The sequence below is a fragment of the Xiphophorus hellerii genome, chromosome 9 (genome assembly GCF_003331165.1).
Source record: "Xiphophorus hellerii strain 12219 chromosome 9, Xiphophorus_hellerii-4.1, whole genome shotgun sequence".
Lineage (NCBI taxonomy): Eukaryota > Metazoa > Chordata > Actinopteri > Cyprinodontiformes > Poeciliidae > Xiphophorus > Xiphophorus hellerii.
The window spans coordinates 26,759,844-26,777,932 of NC_045680.1; the positions used below are offsets into that span (position 1 = coordinate 26,759,844).

Genomic DNA, 18,089 nt, shown 5'->3' on the forward strand with positions numbered 1-18,089 from the left:
GCAGCTGCCCACACTGCTAAAGTACCTGCTTTAATGGCCATGTTATCATAGTACTGACAAACTGGCCTGACTCAACAGAAAATCGATGGAGTGCAAGGAAGATAAAAGGCCACATGGGCTGAAGACTAATAAAGCCAAAACACACCTTAGCAGAACAACAGGCTGATCACCTCCATCCCACGTTGTTGCAGTGATGCAGAAATTTATGCGAAACAGAGCCTGCCCAAAAACTAAGTGAATATTGTGTAGAGATGAACATACTTTTCATCAGGCCCATATTACTGTAATAAAGTTTTTTTTGATTTTGGAATCTAACATTCTGAGAAACTACTTTTTGGATTTTAATGCTAATTAAAATAACATAATCATCAAAATGAAAAAGTAAAAGCTTTAAGGATAATCATCGGCCTCTTTATTGGGTACATTGGCTGAATTGATTAACAGAATTGCTAAATCATCTAATCCAGGGCTCTCCAGCCCTACTCCTCAAGATCTACAGTTGTAGATCCAACCTGTTCCAACTCGCCTGAATCACATGAATAGTTTCTTATCAGGCCTTTGCCAAACTTGATGGCACACTGAAGAAGTAATTCAATCATTTCATTCTGCTGTGTTGGAGCACCGACGCATCTAACAGCTGTAGAACCATAGATCTCAAGGAGTAGGGTTGGAAACCCCTAATCTAATCATATAGCAGAAACTCCAAACATTTAGGCATCAAGACGTGGTGAAGATGAGATGTTCCATCCGAGCTGCAGAAAAGGGTTAGTTTGATTGTGGCACAGACAGAGGCTGGTACCAGACAGGCTGGTTTGAGTATTTCAGAAATTGCCGATTAAGATGTTGGGGTTGGAATTTGTTGTAGACAACAATAAAACATGGATTGAAATACGCAACCGTCTCTCAAGTTTACAGAGAATGGTCCAAAAAAGATAACTTATACAGCTAATAGCAGTGTATGGAAATACCTCATAGATGTCGATGAATGGATAGACTGGCTCAAGATGATCGACAGGCAACAGTAGCTCAAATAAGCACTTGTAACAAGCAAAGAATGTAGAATACTGTTTCTGATCATGGAACATACTAGACCCTGGAGCAGAATGGATGCAGCAGCAGAAGTACATATAAAAAAAACCCACATCTATCACAATCAGACAACTCCAGAGTGGAAAGACGTTGCCTGGTCTGACGAATCCTGATTCTTGCTTCATTGTTCATATGCTAGGGTCAGAATTTGGTGTAACAACATAAAGCATCAGTGGTTCAGGCTTGTGGTGGTATAATGGTTTGGCAACTACACCTTGGGATACTTTGTGCCTCTTGAGACCATATGACACCTACCTGAGTATTGTTGCTGACTGTGTCTGTCCTTTCATGACCACAGCAGACCCATTTGTTATGTGAAAAAGCCCCAAACATCTCAAACTGAACTCATGTTACCAGTCTGAGATGCTGCCACAGTGAACTGTATAGAGTAAGTCAAACTATTTGAACTGAATTACTGAAGCAGATCACTTTTTCTAAGCTAGTCTATTGTAATGAGATATAACTTGATACCGGTAACCGTCCGATGTTTACTCTGTAGAATAAATAGTACATGAGGTGATATTGAAATGACTGAACAGACAGCTTTATAATTAAATCATGTATATAGGTAATACTAAATATAAGTGGAATGCTTCCACTACGAAACTGATTGTCCGTTTTAAAGAAGCAAGAATGCCCAGGCGTCTTGATTAGGAGTCCTTTGTATGGGAGATTTTCTTCCACAGTAGAGTCTTAAGATTGTTCAGAATGAGGGAGTGCTCAATCTCCATCTGTTCTGCCGAACCTTTCAGTGCCATACAAGCATAGAGCTGTTTCTCAAGCTCATCGCTTAGGTCAGACGGTGCTCCTCTTAGGATGTAATTCTTAAGGGTGTCACAGACTTTTGCCAAGTTTGGCCTGGTGACCTCAGGTGTGCAGCGATGCTTGGTGAGGTCGCAGCTAGTGAGGCAGTCGGTCCCATACAGACAGTCCTCGTCTACGTCGCAACGCTGCTGTCTGATTCTTTCCTGGAAGGTGGCTTCAGGGATGATGTATCGGGCGTCAACGACCTTAAAGTCATACCGCTCGTTGTAGCCGAAGGTGGTAGTCCTCACATCACACATGAGGAAGCTTCCGTAGGTGCCGTGGAAAATGTCCTCGACTAGTTCTAGCAGGCCAATGGAGATCTTGGCCTTGTGGGGCCACGAGGGGGTGAACCACTGCTCCATGCTGCGCCGCAGACCTGCAGGAATCCACAGCTCAACGATCCAAGGCAGGCTGATGCCGTACAGGGGAGAGTACGGAACCTTCTCCATCATGTACAGATCTCCACAGAAGCCGAGCAGCTTGGGTGTGTGATCTCGTTCCTGCAGGACGAGCGCCAACAGGAACTCGTTGAGCTGCAGCAGGGCCCAGGTGGAGCGAGCCTCTGGCAGCGAGATATGACCGTCTTTATTGGAATCTGTAAAGGACAATACCTGGGTTGCCAGGTCTGCGAGATTGGCTTGATCCCCGACTTTTGCCTGTGGAGAAATGAATAAGCTTTAGAACATACCCAGGCTTTGAATCTAGACTTGAACAAAGCCTTCCTGACCTTCAGATGGCTGATTATCATCTCTCTGAACTTTTCCACTGAGGTTCCCTTTGTGGGTTTGTTGAAAGCAACGGGAGCAGCCTCTTTTCTAGGCTCCATCTCGCCTCCAAGATCATAATGGGGTGCCTCCTCCATCTGGCACTTAATGACTCCTTGTAAATCTCCCCAGTTTCCTGAGTAAACCTGAAAAGAACAACATGGTGCTTATAGGAGCAGTTGGTTATATAACAAGCAGACAGCAGAAAAAGGCATCGATTCCCCTCCAACCTGGTTGTTAGGTTTGGCAGTGAAGCACTTCTCCAGGTAAAGTGTTTCCTTCTCACACAGGCTGCTGCAGGCTGTGCCATCGATGACTCCTTTCCTGTATTTGTCACACTGATGAATACGAATAGAGCCACATCTTAATAGACACATCACTTTGATCGCTTGGATTGGTGCATGAAGGGAATGAAAGTACTCACGATGGAATTTTTGCAGTCATGCCCTCGACAGAGCTCTGTATAGGACGAGTACCGCACGTACACGATCCAGCTTCCTACGAACACAGCCAGCCAGGAGAAGAACAGGTACTTCATGTGTAGGTAGGAGAATCTGGCCTGTTGGAGACAAGTTTCAAAGATTTAAACCGCTGTTACTTTGATTATTAGCTTCAAAATCTATTGTAGTTAAATGGGTTAAATGTACATAATTACTACTGGTACTAGAGCACATTCATACAGCGATTGATAGGCAACCCAGAGGCACATCAGGATGAGGTAGGGAGGAAAACTGGAGCCTAATCACTAACTTTTGGATTGCAAGACAACTACTCTTCCCACTTAGCCTGGTTGTTGCCTTCCTAAACAATTCTGTTTGATTCTCATCAGATCTTTAAAATGAAGATAGGTTACATGTGTTATTAACTGTTATTATTAACTGTTATTAACTGTAACTGAATATTACATGTGTTATCAAGTGTTGTTAACTCCTCTACAGCAGTCGGTATTTTACCAGTTTGCGTTGGTGGAGCATACAGGGTGTGTGTTAACGCAATGTCAAACTAGGAGGATATCAAAACAATCTGGAGATTGACATCTTCTCACAGAGAAAGATTATTTACAAATGGGAAAATATTTTGAACTGTTACTGGTTTCCAAGGAGCAGAATGTCCCAGCAAATTAAAAAAAACAAAAAACATTTGCAGTCACTGAGCTAACCATGAACCAATGCATTGAAATGTGAGGCCATCTGTCAGACAGCTAACGCTGGCTGGGTGTAAGCTGGGTCATCAACAGGCCAGTCATCCCAAACACATCCGCAAATCTACAGCAGATGTCCCTAAACCTGCTGAATTATTTTCTTATCTTACTGGTAAGAAATCAGGCAACGTCGGCAATTTGATAAACCCATCAGGAGGGAGGAGACATGGGTCGGTTTCTAAGCTAGCTATTTCAGGCTTTCGTAAATACCGCCGTCTATGAGCCCCAACCCTGAATTAAGTTCACAGACAAATTAGCTTGACTCTAACAAGTAGAAGCTATGAATAAACTGGCGAAAACAATTTCCAGTCGCTCTGTTCAATACTCCCGTCCCTCACTTCCGACGTCCGTCATGGCGCCTCGAATGACGAAGTGACGCACCGTAGATGCAAAGGGTCGATTGCTTTTTTATATATATAACTGATATAATACACGTTGTTGTTCATCTGAAGTTTTTGTTACCTAATGTGGAAGCCGGAAATACCTTAAATATACTGTATATCGCCTGCTGATGCAAAAAATGATCATGGAGGTGTTAGTCTTCCTGACCGCTTAAAGAAAGGAGGATGTGATGATTGAATGAATTATACTTATGCCCACTAGGTGGCGATCATGAGTTCATGTGAATGCATAAATGTAAAGAATAGAACAACAGAGTGAGAGAGTCTTGGGTGACACACCTGTAAGAAACCTGTGTGAGCAGACGCCTGATAAGAGACTTTAATAAAAGTGTCTGAGCAATACAAGATGCCTGGTCATTATCAAACACGAATATAACATGGTGTCAGGAGTGAACTGAGAGGCCGACCATGGAGCTGAAACCACCGGAGAGCTTGAAGCTGACGGGAAACGTGGATGAGCATTGGCGTGCCTTCAAACAACGCTTTCAACTATAAGTCGCCGCATTGGGTTTGGAGACAAAGCCGGAGCCAAGAAAGGTAGCGATGTTGCTGACCATAGCGGGAGCGCAGGCTTTGGAAGTCTACAACACATTTATATTCGTGTTTGATGAACCAGACGACAAAGGAAAGTTGGATGTTGTGCTAAATAAATTTGATGATCATTGTTCACCTAAGAAGAATGAATGCTATGAGAGATACGTGTTTCGTTCCCGAATGCAGACTCAGCATGAACCATTCGATAACTTTCTGACAGATCTGAAAGTAGAAGCTCAGTCATGCAATTTTGGCCTGCTGAAGGACTCGATGATCAGAGATCAGATCGTCTTTGGTGTACGTGATAGGAAGCTCAGAGAAAGACTGCTGAGAGAAGTGGAACTGACCCTGGAAACAGCTGTAAAGATGTGTCGGGCGAGCGAACTGTGTCTGCAGCAAGTGAGGACATTTTCTGAACTTTCAACAGGAACTACTTCACAGTTCAGTGACGGAGCAGCGGCAGTAGGAGTGGTGTCCTGCCAGAAAAAACGCAATGCACTGAGGAGGCAGCTGCCAGAGGAAGCCGTTATCAACTGTAAGCGCTGTGGATCACGGCATAAAGTGAGACAATGTCCTGCTTATGGTAAGCAGTGTTTAAATTGCCATGGAAAGAATCATTTTGCAAAGCAATGCTTTATGAAGAGGAAAGAAGAAAAAAAGAGGAATCGTGTAAACTTAGTAGAGGAAACTGACCTAAGTGACACATTCTTTATTGGTGTTGTGAATTGTGAAAATGAGTCAGAAAAAGTGCAGTGTGTTGACAGAGATGATAAATGGACAATTCCTTTGTTAATAAATGGAACCACAGTTAAGTTCAGATTGGACACAGGTGCTAAGGCGAATCTCATTAGCATGTCTGATATAAAAGAAATGCAAGTAAAACCTCATATAAAAGAAATAAAGTCGGGTCTAAGAGACTATAATGGACAATCAATTGAGTGCATTGGCACATGTCAGCTGAATGTGACAGTTAAAGGAACAAAACATCTTGTGTTCTTCTCAGTTGTAAAAGAAGATCATGAGTCACTTTTAGGTGATAAATCATGTGAAGAACTTGGACTGGTGAAAAGAGTGTATCACATAAACACTGAATTGAATGAATCTAATAACCCTGTTGATGCAATGCTTCAGGATTATGAGGATGTTTTTCAAGGATTAGGTGCTGTACCCTGCACATACAAGATTCAGCTGAGAGAGGGCGCTCAACCTGTTGTGCATGCTACACGTCGCATTCCAGCACCACTGCGAGAGGAGTTGAAAAATGAGTTGGACAGAATGACCAGGTTGGGAGTCATTCAGAAAGTGGAAGAGCCCACCGATTGGGTTAATTCCATAGTGATTACCAAGAAGAAGAATGGAGAATTGAGAATATGCATGGAGCCAAAAGATCTAAATGAGAACATCAGGAGAGAACATTATCAAATACCCACTCGAGAGGAAATAATCAGTGAGATGGCTGGAGCAAGATATTTCACCAAGTTGGATGCAGCACAAGGGTTCTGGCAAGTAAAGCTGGATGAAAGCAGTACCAAGTATTGTACCTTTAACACGCCTTTTGGAAGATACTGTTTTCTAAGACTTCCTTTTGGAATAAAGTCGGCACCAGAAATATTCCACAGAGCGATGGAGCGGATCATAGAAAGCTTGGAAGGAGTGAGAGTCTACATTGATGACATCATTATCTGGGGATCAACAGCTCAAGAACACAATGACAGATTGAGACGCGTCATGGAGCGCATACAGAAAAATGGACTGAAGCTCAATAAAAATAAATGTGAGTTTGGCGTCAAAGAAATTATGTTTCTCGGAGACAAACTATCTGCCCAGGGTGTTCAACCAGATGAAGATAAAATAAAGGCTATCTTGAAAATGCCACCGCCTGTCGACAAAACGGGTGTCCTACGCATCATGGGGATGATTAATTTTATAGGAAAATTCATTCCCAATTTGAGTGCAAAGATGACAAACATTCGCAGACTCCTGTACAACGATAGTCAATTCCAGTGGACAGAAGTTCATGAACAAGAGTGGAAGGAATTAAAAAAATATCTGACTACGGAACCGGTGCTCATCTTCTACGATCCAACTAAAAAAATAAAACTATCTACAGATGCCTCAAAAGATGGGCTTGGAGCAGTTCTTCTTCAGGCTGAGAATGAACAATGGAAGCCAGTGGCTTATGCGTCCAGAGCCATGACCAAAGCTGAATGCAGATATGCTCAAATAGAAAAAGAATGCTTGGGGCTGGCTTATGGACTAGAACGGTTTCATAACTATATGTATGGTCTGCCATCTTTTGTAGTTGAAACAGATCACCGACCCTTGGTTGCCATCATAAAAAAACATCTAAACAAGATGTCACCAAGGATTCAGAGGCTTATGATGAAGATGCAGAGGTATGAATTTACATTGATCTACACTCCAGGGAAACATCTGATTCTTGCTGATGCTCTGTCTAGAGCCCCTACAGACACTAGTGTGAGTTCAACTGAAGAGGATATTCAGTGTCATGTGAATTTGGTGTCCACTGTGTTGCCTGTGTCAGATGGAAAGCTACAGCAAATAGTTGAGGCAACAGCTAAAGACACAGAGTTGCAGTTAGTCATACAGAATATGGATGAAGGATGGCCAATAGGCTCATGTTCACAGTTTTTCAATGTTAAAGCTGATTTAAGTGTTGTGAATGGACTATTACTGAAAAACAACAGGATTGTAATTCCACAAGAGTTACGACAGGACATTCTACAGCGGATTCATGAGGGTCATCTAGGCATTGAAAAATGTAAAAGAAGAGCTAGGGATTCAGTTTTCTGGCCTGGACTAAATAAGGACATTGAGGTGCTAATAAGCAAATGTGAAACATGTCAGACATTTAGAAACAAACAGAGCAAAGAACCTATGATAATAACTGACATTCCTACATCACCATGGCTGAAAGTGGGAATGGATTTGTTTCATTTTAAGGGTAAAGACTATTTAGTGATCATTGATTACTATTCAAATTATCCAGAGATGGCTCTATTAGCTAATATGTCATCAAATTGTGTCATAACACATGCTAAATCAATCTTTGCAAGGCATGGCATTCCACATATTGTGGTGAGTGGCAATGGACCATGTTTTAGTAGCAGAGAATGGCAAAAGTTTACAGAACAGTATGATTTTAAGCATGTAACATCAAGTCCACATTATGCACAGTCGAATGGAAAAGCGGAGAAAGGTGTTCATATTCTTAAGCAACTTCTGAAGAAAGCTGCAGATAGTAACTCTGATCCGTATTTAGCTTTATTAAGCTACAGATCATCGCCGTTGCAATGTGGGTTTTCACCTGCTGAACTTTTGATGAATCGGAAGATTCGTACAACTCTGCCAAGTTATGACAGTAATGAACAAGGTGCAAAGAAATCGTCAAAGTTGGAGTACAGGTTACGAAAGCAGAAAGTAAAACAAAAGTCATATTATGACAGATCAGCTAAGATTCTACCCACATTGTCATACAAGGACCCAGTAAGGATTCAGGATGATGAGGGATGGAATACTAAGGCAACTATTCTGCAGGAAGTAGCTCCACGTTCATTTGAAGTGAAAACTGAAGATGGACAAGTTTTGAGACGAAATCGTCGCAGTTTGTTGAAAATTCCATTAGAGCCTGTTGATGAGTCGAATGAAGATTCTAAGGACTCTCAGATTATTCCTATAACTGAAACACATTGCAACATGGACAGTATTAGGGATGATCCACCTGTGTTAAGAAGATCTACCAGAGTGGTGAAAAAACCTGATAGACTGAACTTGTAAAAAAAAAAAAAAAAAAATGGGGAACAGTTGAAATGTCTAAGTTGAAATGTCTGTATTTTGTAATTCAGTGTTATATCTGTCTCATACAATGTATGTTATTCTTTGAACTTTCTTTTGTAACATTCTTACTTTAATAAGTAAAGCAAAGAAAAAAGTAGCAGCTGAACAGAAACTAAAGAGGATCGATCAGAAAAACAGAAAAATAACTGCGGAGACTGCTAATGTTCAAAACAAAATATCTCACAGTTCCATTTCCTGTTTCATTGTTAGCTCAAAGAGCGCATTATGGATTTCAATAAATTATAATTAGCTTGCTTAATTGATTTTCCTAAGTCAGTGTTGTAATCATGAACTACTTATTCATTTGTTTCCTATGAAGCCTGTTACTGGTTTTAAATCTAAACATTTTACAATAGGGTCAGTGGTATTCATGCTATTGGCCAAAGAAGCAATGACCTTTGACATTAGCTTGAAGATTATAAGATGTGCACAACTCATAACCAGGACATAGAATTCTGTATCTGCAGCAGTTTTCAAATAAACGGCACAATCTCAATGTTAACGTAAAGATTTCAGTTTCTTTTGGCTTGGAGTTTATTGTCACTTTACCTAACAAACAGGAGCACACAGTTCAGAATTTATATTTATTAAATTGATAAAAAATATTCTCTGCTTCTCCATCATAATGTTGACTTCTAAGAACCTCTAAGTAAAATGGCAGTAACATATAGTCTTTTTTTTCTCTCAGCCACTTGATGGCAGTAGAAAATTTCTGAACCAACATCTCCTTACACTCTGTGTACAATAATATAATGCATGTACTTATCATTGATACGGATTTCAATAATTTTGGGGTTGAAATGTTTAACAATTTTTTTTCCCTACAGTGGATTGATTATAGAACATAGAGATTCAGTCATAAATCATCTTTGTTTGCCAAATTTTTGCACACAAACAAGAAATTTGACTTCAGTTCCACTTTGTTTAATTACGTGACTTTCTTTTTTTATTCCTTTGGAACATGTCTGAATATTTGGAGTTGCTGCTTCCTTTCGGATTCCTGTCAATGTTGTTAGTTCTTCTGTAAATAGAGTCATAAAGTCAAACAGAACAAATGTGTGAGTAAATCAGAACTGGGATTTTAAGGCATGTCATGGTTCTCCAAAGGAAGTGATTCATTTCACAATACAGTAACAATCAAATAGTAGATGAAAACAATCTGCAGAGTTTTGTATCCAAACAGCTTAATATTAATAGAAACACCCACCGAGCTGCACTGAGACACAGTTCATTAACATTTATGCCAAAGTCGATAACAGGTGACAAAACGTGGACAAGTTCAGGGAATATGAATGTTTTTTCAAGGGACTGCTTGTGCAAGAGGTACAAGTTGATAAAAGTGTGTGAGGACATGATTGGGTGAAGGCTGGAAGAGCTGAATCAGAGTGTATTCATCCCAGTGGATGTTTAATAATTCACTGTAAGTTGTGTTTACATGTGGGACACTCCAGAGTCATTATCTTGTCTTTTGGTTCTCTTTCTGACTCCAGTCTGGCCGTGTCCACAGCGGCATTCCTCCAAATGGAGAGCATTAGAGGAAATCAACGCTGCCTCTCCATCTGTTGACAAGTCCTGCAGTCACTGCATGACAGTGATGGATCCCCCCCCATCTACAGTCCACAGATTTCACTTCCACTTCATATCTGACACGTCGTCCGTCTCTTCATTCTGCTCTCCTTTCTCTAATATGCAGTTTTTGTCTTTTAAGCCAAGTTCCATTTTCCTATTTGTCCTTTCAAAGATTTTAGACAGTTTAGTAGAAGAAAGAGCAAAAAAAACCAAAAACAAATTGATCATTTTCAACACTAGAACAACAGATTAAATTATTCTGTTATATGAGTCTCTTTCCAAATGGAACCTGCATCCATTTTCTGCTGTTAACACTACAGATAATGAAGAAATCTGCTTTCAAGCAGTCTCTGTAAGTCACTTGCTAATCCAATTTCTCTCTGTGAAGTGGCCTCTAATCACTGTACTCTTCTGTGATCATCCAGTTTTAAGGAAAAGGTTTGGTACAGTCATGGCACTGAAACCCATAGCAGCCTATTCAGCTGGATTTACCGTCGGTCTGGACTTTGACAGGACCGTTCTGGCATGAATTACTTTGATCTAAACCATTTTCTTGTGACTTTGGCTATTGGGTCATTATCCGGCTAATAACAGAACCTCCAACAGAATCTCAAGTCTTTTGTACCTTCAACCAAGACTTCCACTCAGGTCTTGTGGTTCTGGGGATGCAGAGCAGAACCAGAACCAGAATCAAACACGGAAAAGCAGCATTCAGTTTCATTCAAAACTGCCGAAACACTGAGTTCCTTTAAATCAAGGTTAGAAAACAACCTGTTTGAGTTGCTTTTCATTAGTAGTAAGTGGAATATTGATCAACATATTTGATGTATATTTGCTTGATAATTTTGATGATGGCATTTGATCTTGTCTAAAAATCTAATGTTTATTGCTTGTTTGATAATTGGTGATTTCATGACGTTACCAGGCTTTCTACAGAAATCTGTTGTTTACATATTAGTTAAAACTGTCACCATGACCGTAAAGTACGAGACAGATAATCTGTGAAAGAAGACTGTTGTCTGAAGAAATGTGCCGCTCCTGGTCAAAAACAACCAATCATTGCCAGGAGGAGGGTCTTAATGCTGTCAATCATGCTTGTATAGGTGCTGCTAAAACGCTAATAGTGGCAAAACAATGTAATGTACTAGGAAAACCGTTGCCATCAGTCGCTATGCTAACTGGCATGAGCATTCATGACAGGCTCTGTTGTAGTGTAGCGTGTCTCAACTCTGATTGGTTGTTTCTGACCAGGAGCGGTGCTCTTCTTCAGATGGAAGAGCTTGCCTTTTTTTCACAGATTATTTGTCTCATAACATGCACAACACTTTGCACTCTGATGCATAGTGATAGTTTTAACAAATATGTAAAAAAAACAACAAAAAAACAACAACATATAATCAGTTGAATAACAACTTTATTCATTATTCTATATTTCCATTTGGTTATCAGAAGTAATTTTCTTTGTATTCTTCAGTGACTCTCATCTCCGGTTCGTGGGTGATTACACTTCAACTGATAATAAACTAAATTCTTTTTTTTAAATACGTTGTTTAAACGGTTCCTGGGATTGCAACAACATTCATGTAATATTGATACACATTCATTTTCCACACGTTCTACCCAATTAAACAGTAAATTCCATCATTAATTGCAGCTGGTGTAAAAACAAGCATCTTTTAACTTATGGTGTGATCTAGATGAAGGTAAGAATCCGGTGTTATCGCTTTGTTTTTGAAGCTTCTCCATCACACTCCCCCTGCTATTTTATTTATTTATTTTTGTATCGATTGGCTTATTTACTAATCTGACCGTGACCACCCGCTGGATATTTAACTGCCCTGGCCACATGAGTGGGCGCTGCCCGAACCCCGCGTCAGTTTTTCCGTAGGTGGGAAACCAAAAAGCCTGACGGAAATATCCCTCAGTGGGGGAAACAAACACACAGCTCGGCTTCCTCTAATTGATACTTTGCGGCTTTCATTTCAGCTCTCTCTGATGCATTTCCATCCATGGGATTCTGTATTGACCCTTTGCGAGAGAAGAGACTTACACAAACATGGCTAATGAGGTAATATTGATTGTGGCCTCTGTGACAGCTATTAATTAGCGACTGACTGTGACCATATGCTGAGATGGGTGAAGGGAGAGAAAAAGAAAAGCTGCTTGTCTTTATCTGGATGATCTCCCTCCTCCACACCAACGCACAGCACCTTGTCGGAGAGCTTCTTTTTATTATTATTTTTTTTACTAGCCCTGAAGCTTCAGATAAACTGCATGCAAAAAATGGAGGACATGCTGTACCTGATGCTGAACTACTGAGCCAGAGAGGAGATTAAAGCTGATCACGAGCCACATATTACTGTCCTAACGCTTGGTTTTTTTTGGGGTTTTTTTGCAGCTTGCCCACCATTCATCCATTATGTATGATTATAAAGCTTTCCCTCAGAGGTTGCTGTTTAATGGGCAGCTGTGCAGATGAGAGGAGGCTCGGAAACAAAAGACGGAGAGGCTTCGAGGAGACATTTTGTCAAATATTACCGACAGATTAGACAACCGTCGTAAATTATGCAACAAGAAGCGTGAGCCAGGTGAAACGTCTGGGAAAGGACCGCCTTTCTCTGCTCCTCCCCTCACACTCTGATGGGGAAACTGTTCTTTATAACACAAACCCTGCTGACGGGACACTTCCTCAGCTCTGACCACAAAGATCCAGGCTTGATAGGTAACTTTAAATGTATATATTTTCAGTTATGTGTGGCCTCACAGGAGATTTGCTGCAAAGAATTTTTGTCTAGAACAAACATCTTACCACACTTGAAAAAAGACAAAACTAACATATAAGTAACTTTTCAATAAGATATAGGAGCTTCTTTATTAAGTCACTAATTTCTTAATATTGATTTTTTTAAAGCACTAGTTCTACAGGAAGACTTTCTTCACTTATAACAAGACGCTTTTCCCATAAGTGAAAAATCAGCCAGTGGAACTGGTCATTTTTTCAACAATCCTAAAGAATTATTGGCTTAAAACAAACTCCTATGTCATGCTGAATAGTATGATATAAAACAAAACTTACTTGTCAGTTAGTTTTGTTTTATTTTCAGTGTACTAAAGTATTCGCACTAGAGTAAATACCTGGTAATATTTTGTGTTTTTGCATTTTTGCTGGAACTGATGAAAAACTTTGGATTTTTGGACGGAATGCGTTGGAAAATGTCTGTTTATGGAGCTTATTTTACAGATCTTTAGTGAACTGCTGTCATCATCTTGGGATTCAGTTAAAAGATTGACACGATGAAGGAATCTGAGTAAATCAGAGAAAAACTCCTCCCTTTTAAAGAAAAGAACACAAAGCTCATCACTACACACAGACACACTCCCCCTCACGCCCACACACACACACGGTTAGTGTGTTTTTTTGGCATGTGATAGGCCAACACAAAGTAGTCCATACTGTGATATGGGAAAAAAACATGCTTTTCCATGTCTGTACCAGATTTGAATATCAACTAACGTTGAAATAGTGAATTAAAAATAATCATGATGAATCAATTATTGAAATAATCCTCAACTATTTTAGTAATACCTTCACCTGTTTCAAATTCGGCAAACAAAATCTCTCAAAGCTTCATGATGACGTTTGTTCACTCATGTTCTGACGCTAAAACGAATCAGAATCTTTTTTCGGTTTTTATTTTTGACACCACCACTTTCCCAGAAGCTGCGTTTGAAGCATCTCCTTACTGCGAGGAAAAGGTTCAATTACATGATCTAAATCACAGTATGATTTAAATCAGAGTGTTTAATCTAAAGATGGAGCAGGAGTAACGTTGCAGTCAGTTTTTGTATTTTTGGTGGAAATCGTTTCCCTTCAGAGGGTCCCTGGACGACACCTCCTGAGCTGTCACTGGAAGGCTGCGGTGGCCTAGAAAACGGAGCGGCGCTCGGAGCGGTCCCTGGAGAGCGCCTCTCTCTTCCTTCTTTTAACTGGTCCTGACACTTTTTTGTCTCTAACATTCGTGTGTGTGTGTGTGGGTGGGGGTGTGTGTGTGAGTGTGCGTGCGTGCAGACAAGAGGTGAGATGAATCTGCCTAAATTAGGGAAAAAACAAGTGGCTTCAGCTGAACGTATTTAACCAGGAAAAAAGAAAAGAAGAAAATAAGCAAACCAGTTACAGTAGGCTGAATCTGAATATCGGTATCCTTCTCTGAGCTTTTACGTTGGATTTAAATGCTGCATTTGAGTGGCTAACTCCTCTGAATGTCCTCAAGATGCTTTCCAAGCAGTTTAACACTCATGGTGGACGCCTCTGTTTGGACCGGTTCTGATTCTACATGAATCACTCTGGCTTTGGGTGGATCTGAATGAAAATGTTCAGCATGGTTTCAATTCACAGATTACTGGAATCCCAGGAAAAGATGTCTGAAAATGGATGGAAGAAATGCACCACGCCGGGTCAAAAACAACCAATCAGAGCCAGGAGGAGGGGCTTAGCGCTGTCACTCAACTTCGTTCACTCGCTGCCAAACACACTAATGGTGGAGAAACAACTTACTGTTACAGGAAAAACCGTTTATCTGCCGTCATCAGTGACCGGCTCTGCTAGCTGCAGCTTGCTCTCTGTATGATTGACAGCGCTAAGACCCGCCTCCAGGCTCTGATTGGTTGTTTCTAGATAGCCCTGGGAGATGGCAGAGGAGATCAGTTTTTCTTTATAGATTGTCTGTCTCATGCCAAACTGTCACAACATAGTGACAGTTTAAACAAATATGTATATAAAAAAAAATCTTTATAAAAGTTGCACAGTGCAGCTTTATGAGGTAATATTTTTAAACAAAATCACTGATGGACCAGTTTTTAGTTCTCCAAAATAAATTCAAACAAATTAAAATTCAAAAATGCCGTTTTTATGCCATAGGGAATTTAAATATTGCTGTAACTTGTATCATCCAAGTGCCTTCAAAAAGTTATCATGGATGGCAATGCTGTGAGCAGAAAGTATCTCCAGTTAGTCTTGTCTCTACTAACCTACCCTTTGATCCCAGACATGTCAGGAGCAACAAATGAGTCCTTTAAGCACATGCTATGTATTTTACTGACTGGGCTGCATCGGCACATGGTTCTTACAGTATGTTGGGTCATATTTTTTGTATGGATGAAGATGTTCCTAAAAGTGAAAACGATGACCTTTCGACTCTCTTGAATGGACAAAGGCAGAGATTTCAAAAGAAAAACAAAATATGGACAAAGCTTAAAAACCTGCAACTCTATCTAACTTCCCTTAAAAAAATAAAATAAAAAATTGTCCCACTTTTAGAAAACCTGCACAGACCGCAGAGAAAAGAACATAAAGCAGGAGAGTACCCCCCCAAAATTATACTCGAGTAATAGTACGAAATCTGGTTAAAAGAAACTGAGAAACTGATCAGAACATCTTATTTCATATTTAAAAATGACAAAAATGCAAGCGTATGTCCTGATATTTTAAAATGCAAATAAACAACACAAATACAAAATATCTTCCAAATTATAAAAAGGTTTTGTTTTTCTAATAAAATCTTACTTCAACTGAAACTGTAAGTGTGTCTGTATCTCGTGCATCTTTTATGTTGTCTTCATTCAGTGAAGTTACTCACAGCGGGTAGAATATTGAGAATTTTCACTCCTGTAAGAGCAGCGGGATACATCGCGATATATCGCGATATATCGCGCATTTCCATACGCGCGTGTGTGCGTGCGCGCAGACAAGAGGTGAGATGAATCTGCCTAAATTAGGGGAAAAAACAAGTGGCTTCAGCTGAACGTATTTAACCAGGAAAAAAAAAAAAGAAAATAAGCAAACCAGTTACAGTAGGCTGAATCTGAATATCGGTATCCTTCTCTGAGCTTTTACGTTGGATTTAAATGCTGCATTTGAGTGGCTAACTCCTCTGAATGTCCTCAAGATGCTTTCCAAGCAGTTTAACACTCATGTTGGACGCCTCAGTTTGACGTCCAACAAAAAAAATAAATAAAAAAATCAGAGTGCGGTTATGCTGCCGCCATAAATCATGTAATTTCTTGGACGATACTGTACTCATCTCTCGGCCAGGTTTGGCAACAGATGCGTGTAAAGAGCTTGACCTGTATTGTGATTTTAAAACTTTTGCTGCCTTCAGAGCAGCCCGGTTTGAACGTGTGATGTACCAGCTGCACCATGGAAGTGGTTGCTACGGCAACCGCGGGCTCAGGAAGACGGCTGATCCCTGCCGAGCATCAAGTGAGTCATTCGGAGAAAACCTTCAGATGATTCTGTAGATTCGCAACGATTCAGAATCAAAATGTGACGGGCGAACACGCCACGCGTGAACCCGCGATCAGCCGCATCCTCATGTCTTTTCTCTACATGTTAACAGCCCGGCTGAGCGCGCGCACTGCTGTTCATGCAGCGAGCGGAATCAGAACAGAGAGAGAGAGAGGTGTGTGTGTGTGTGTGTGTGTGTGTGTGGTAAGGGGATGGGGGGGGGGGGGGGACCCCGAGAGCTTACCTGGACATACAGAGGCTTTCTGAGGACCCCCCATGGAAACGGACCTTTGGCCATGGCGAAGGCAAGAGCATCTCACATCTGCTGCGGTCTGAATCAGTTTGCCACACACTCATGCATCCGCATCAGGCGGCATCGTGCGGGCCAGCCGTGGAAAACATCCCGAGATAAAGCATGATCGATCCTGGCGGCAGCGCCGGGGATGCGAGCCGGGACGCGGCGAGGAGGAGGCAGTCTGAGCCGCGCCGCCGACTGCAGCTCAGGCTCCCTCATGTGGGGCCATGATCTCTGCTGGGGGTAGAGGAAGGGGGGCTGTAGGGGGGCGTTTTAGACCAATTACAGAGCGAGGACAGCTACCTGTTAGAAAGCTGGTGGTTTGCTGCTGTATGGTTTTCATCTCTGTCAGATTTATATGATTGTTTTCAAGACACTTAGATGAAATGGAGAAGTACAATTTTTAGTGAGACACTTTTTGCCAAATATCAGAAGGTATCAGACCTTTCTGGTCTGGTTATTAGTGTTTGGCAGTGGCGGTCCTTGCATGAATGGTGCCCAGGGCGAGTCTCTTTTTTTGGCCACCATCTAAACACAGGGCCACACCGTCCAAAAAAAATCAGCAATGTGAACATTTACGGTTACATTCATCTAGCAGATAAATGCAGCCCACATCCGACTTTTTAGTAGAAACCTAAGCAGCCAAATTCAGATCTTTTTAAATTCTTTCCGTCACCCCAAAAATCGACTTGTGTCACTTCCATATATGATGCTAAATCTGATACGTATCCTGTTGTTTTCAAGTTTTCAAAGCGTCTGCGGTCACAACGGTCACGTCGCACTTTATCTGACTTTTATGTCATCGATGTGAGACATTTGTTCTAATTCCGCACCAGAAGAAGCCAGACACATTAAATCCAGACGTAAACTTTGACTGAAGAAAGTTGTGCTGAAACGCTTTCATTTAATTGGTAGAATGAACCAAACATACAAAAAAATCGGATTTCAGCAAAAAGAAAAATCGGAATTGAGCATCAAGACCTCCTGTGTGGTGAGTTTTAACTAGAGATCCTCCAACGGATAAAGATTCTTTAAAAAGTGAACTACCTCCTTAAATTTGTGCTGAATCATGAACTATAGGTAACCTACGCATCAACATCCACCTGTGCTATGAATGTTTTCCTACACTGCCTATAATGCTCTGATGTGCACCACACAGTGGGACCCACACCACATGAATGGACATGCAAACAAAACAAAGCAAGAAACGGTTCTCCTGGTGTCCTCCAGACCAGATGCCCTGGTCACTAACCCATACTCTTACACATGACAATGGCAGAGACATCTA

At 41.0% G+C, this 18,089-nt stretch overlaps 1 protein-coding gene across 1 annotated transcript; it reads right to left on the reverse strand.

Annotated features, from left to right (window-relative positions):
• Positions 1 to 1,147: 1,147 nt before the first annotated feature.
• On the reverse strand, positions 1,148 to 17,049 carry LOC116725898 (divergent protein kinase domain 1A-like). The gene is made up of 5 exons (XM_032572302.1): positions 16,751 to 17,049; positions 3,085 to 3,219; positions 2,891 to 2,998; positions 2,624 to 2,806; positions 1,148 to 2,552 (listed from the first exon to the last, which is right to left on the reverse strand). The coding sequence occupies exons 1-5, from the start codon at positions 16,802 to 16,804 to the stop codon at positions 1,740 to 1,742; spliced, it is 1,293 nt and encodes a 430-aa protein (XP_032428193.1). The 5' UTR covers positions 16,805 to 17,049; the 3' UTR covers positions 1,148 to 1,739.
• Positions 17,050 to 18,089: the final 1,040 nt, after the last annotated feature.

What these genes read in the sequence shown, in the direction of transcription:
- LOC116725898 (XM_032572302.1), bottom strand. Translation starts at nt 16,804, where the DNA reads ATGGCCAAAGGTCCGTTTCCATGGGGGGTCCTCAGAAAGCCTCTGTAT. An exon ending in CTGCCAAACCTAACAACCAG is followed by an intron (nt 2,807 to 2,890) that starts GTTGGAGGGGAA and finishes TGTTCTTTTCAG; the next exon opens with GTTTACTCAGGAAACTGGGG. An exon ending in TGATAATCAGCCATCTGAAG is followed by an intron (nt 2,553 to 2,623) that starts GTCAGGAAGGCT and finishes ATTTCTCCACAG; the next exon opens with GCAAAAGTCGGGGATCAAGC.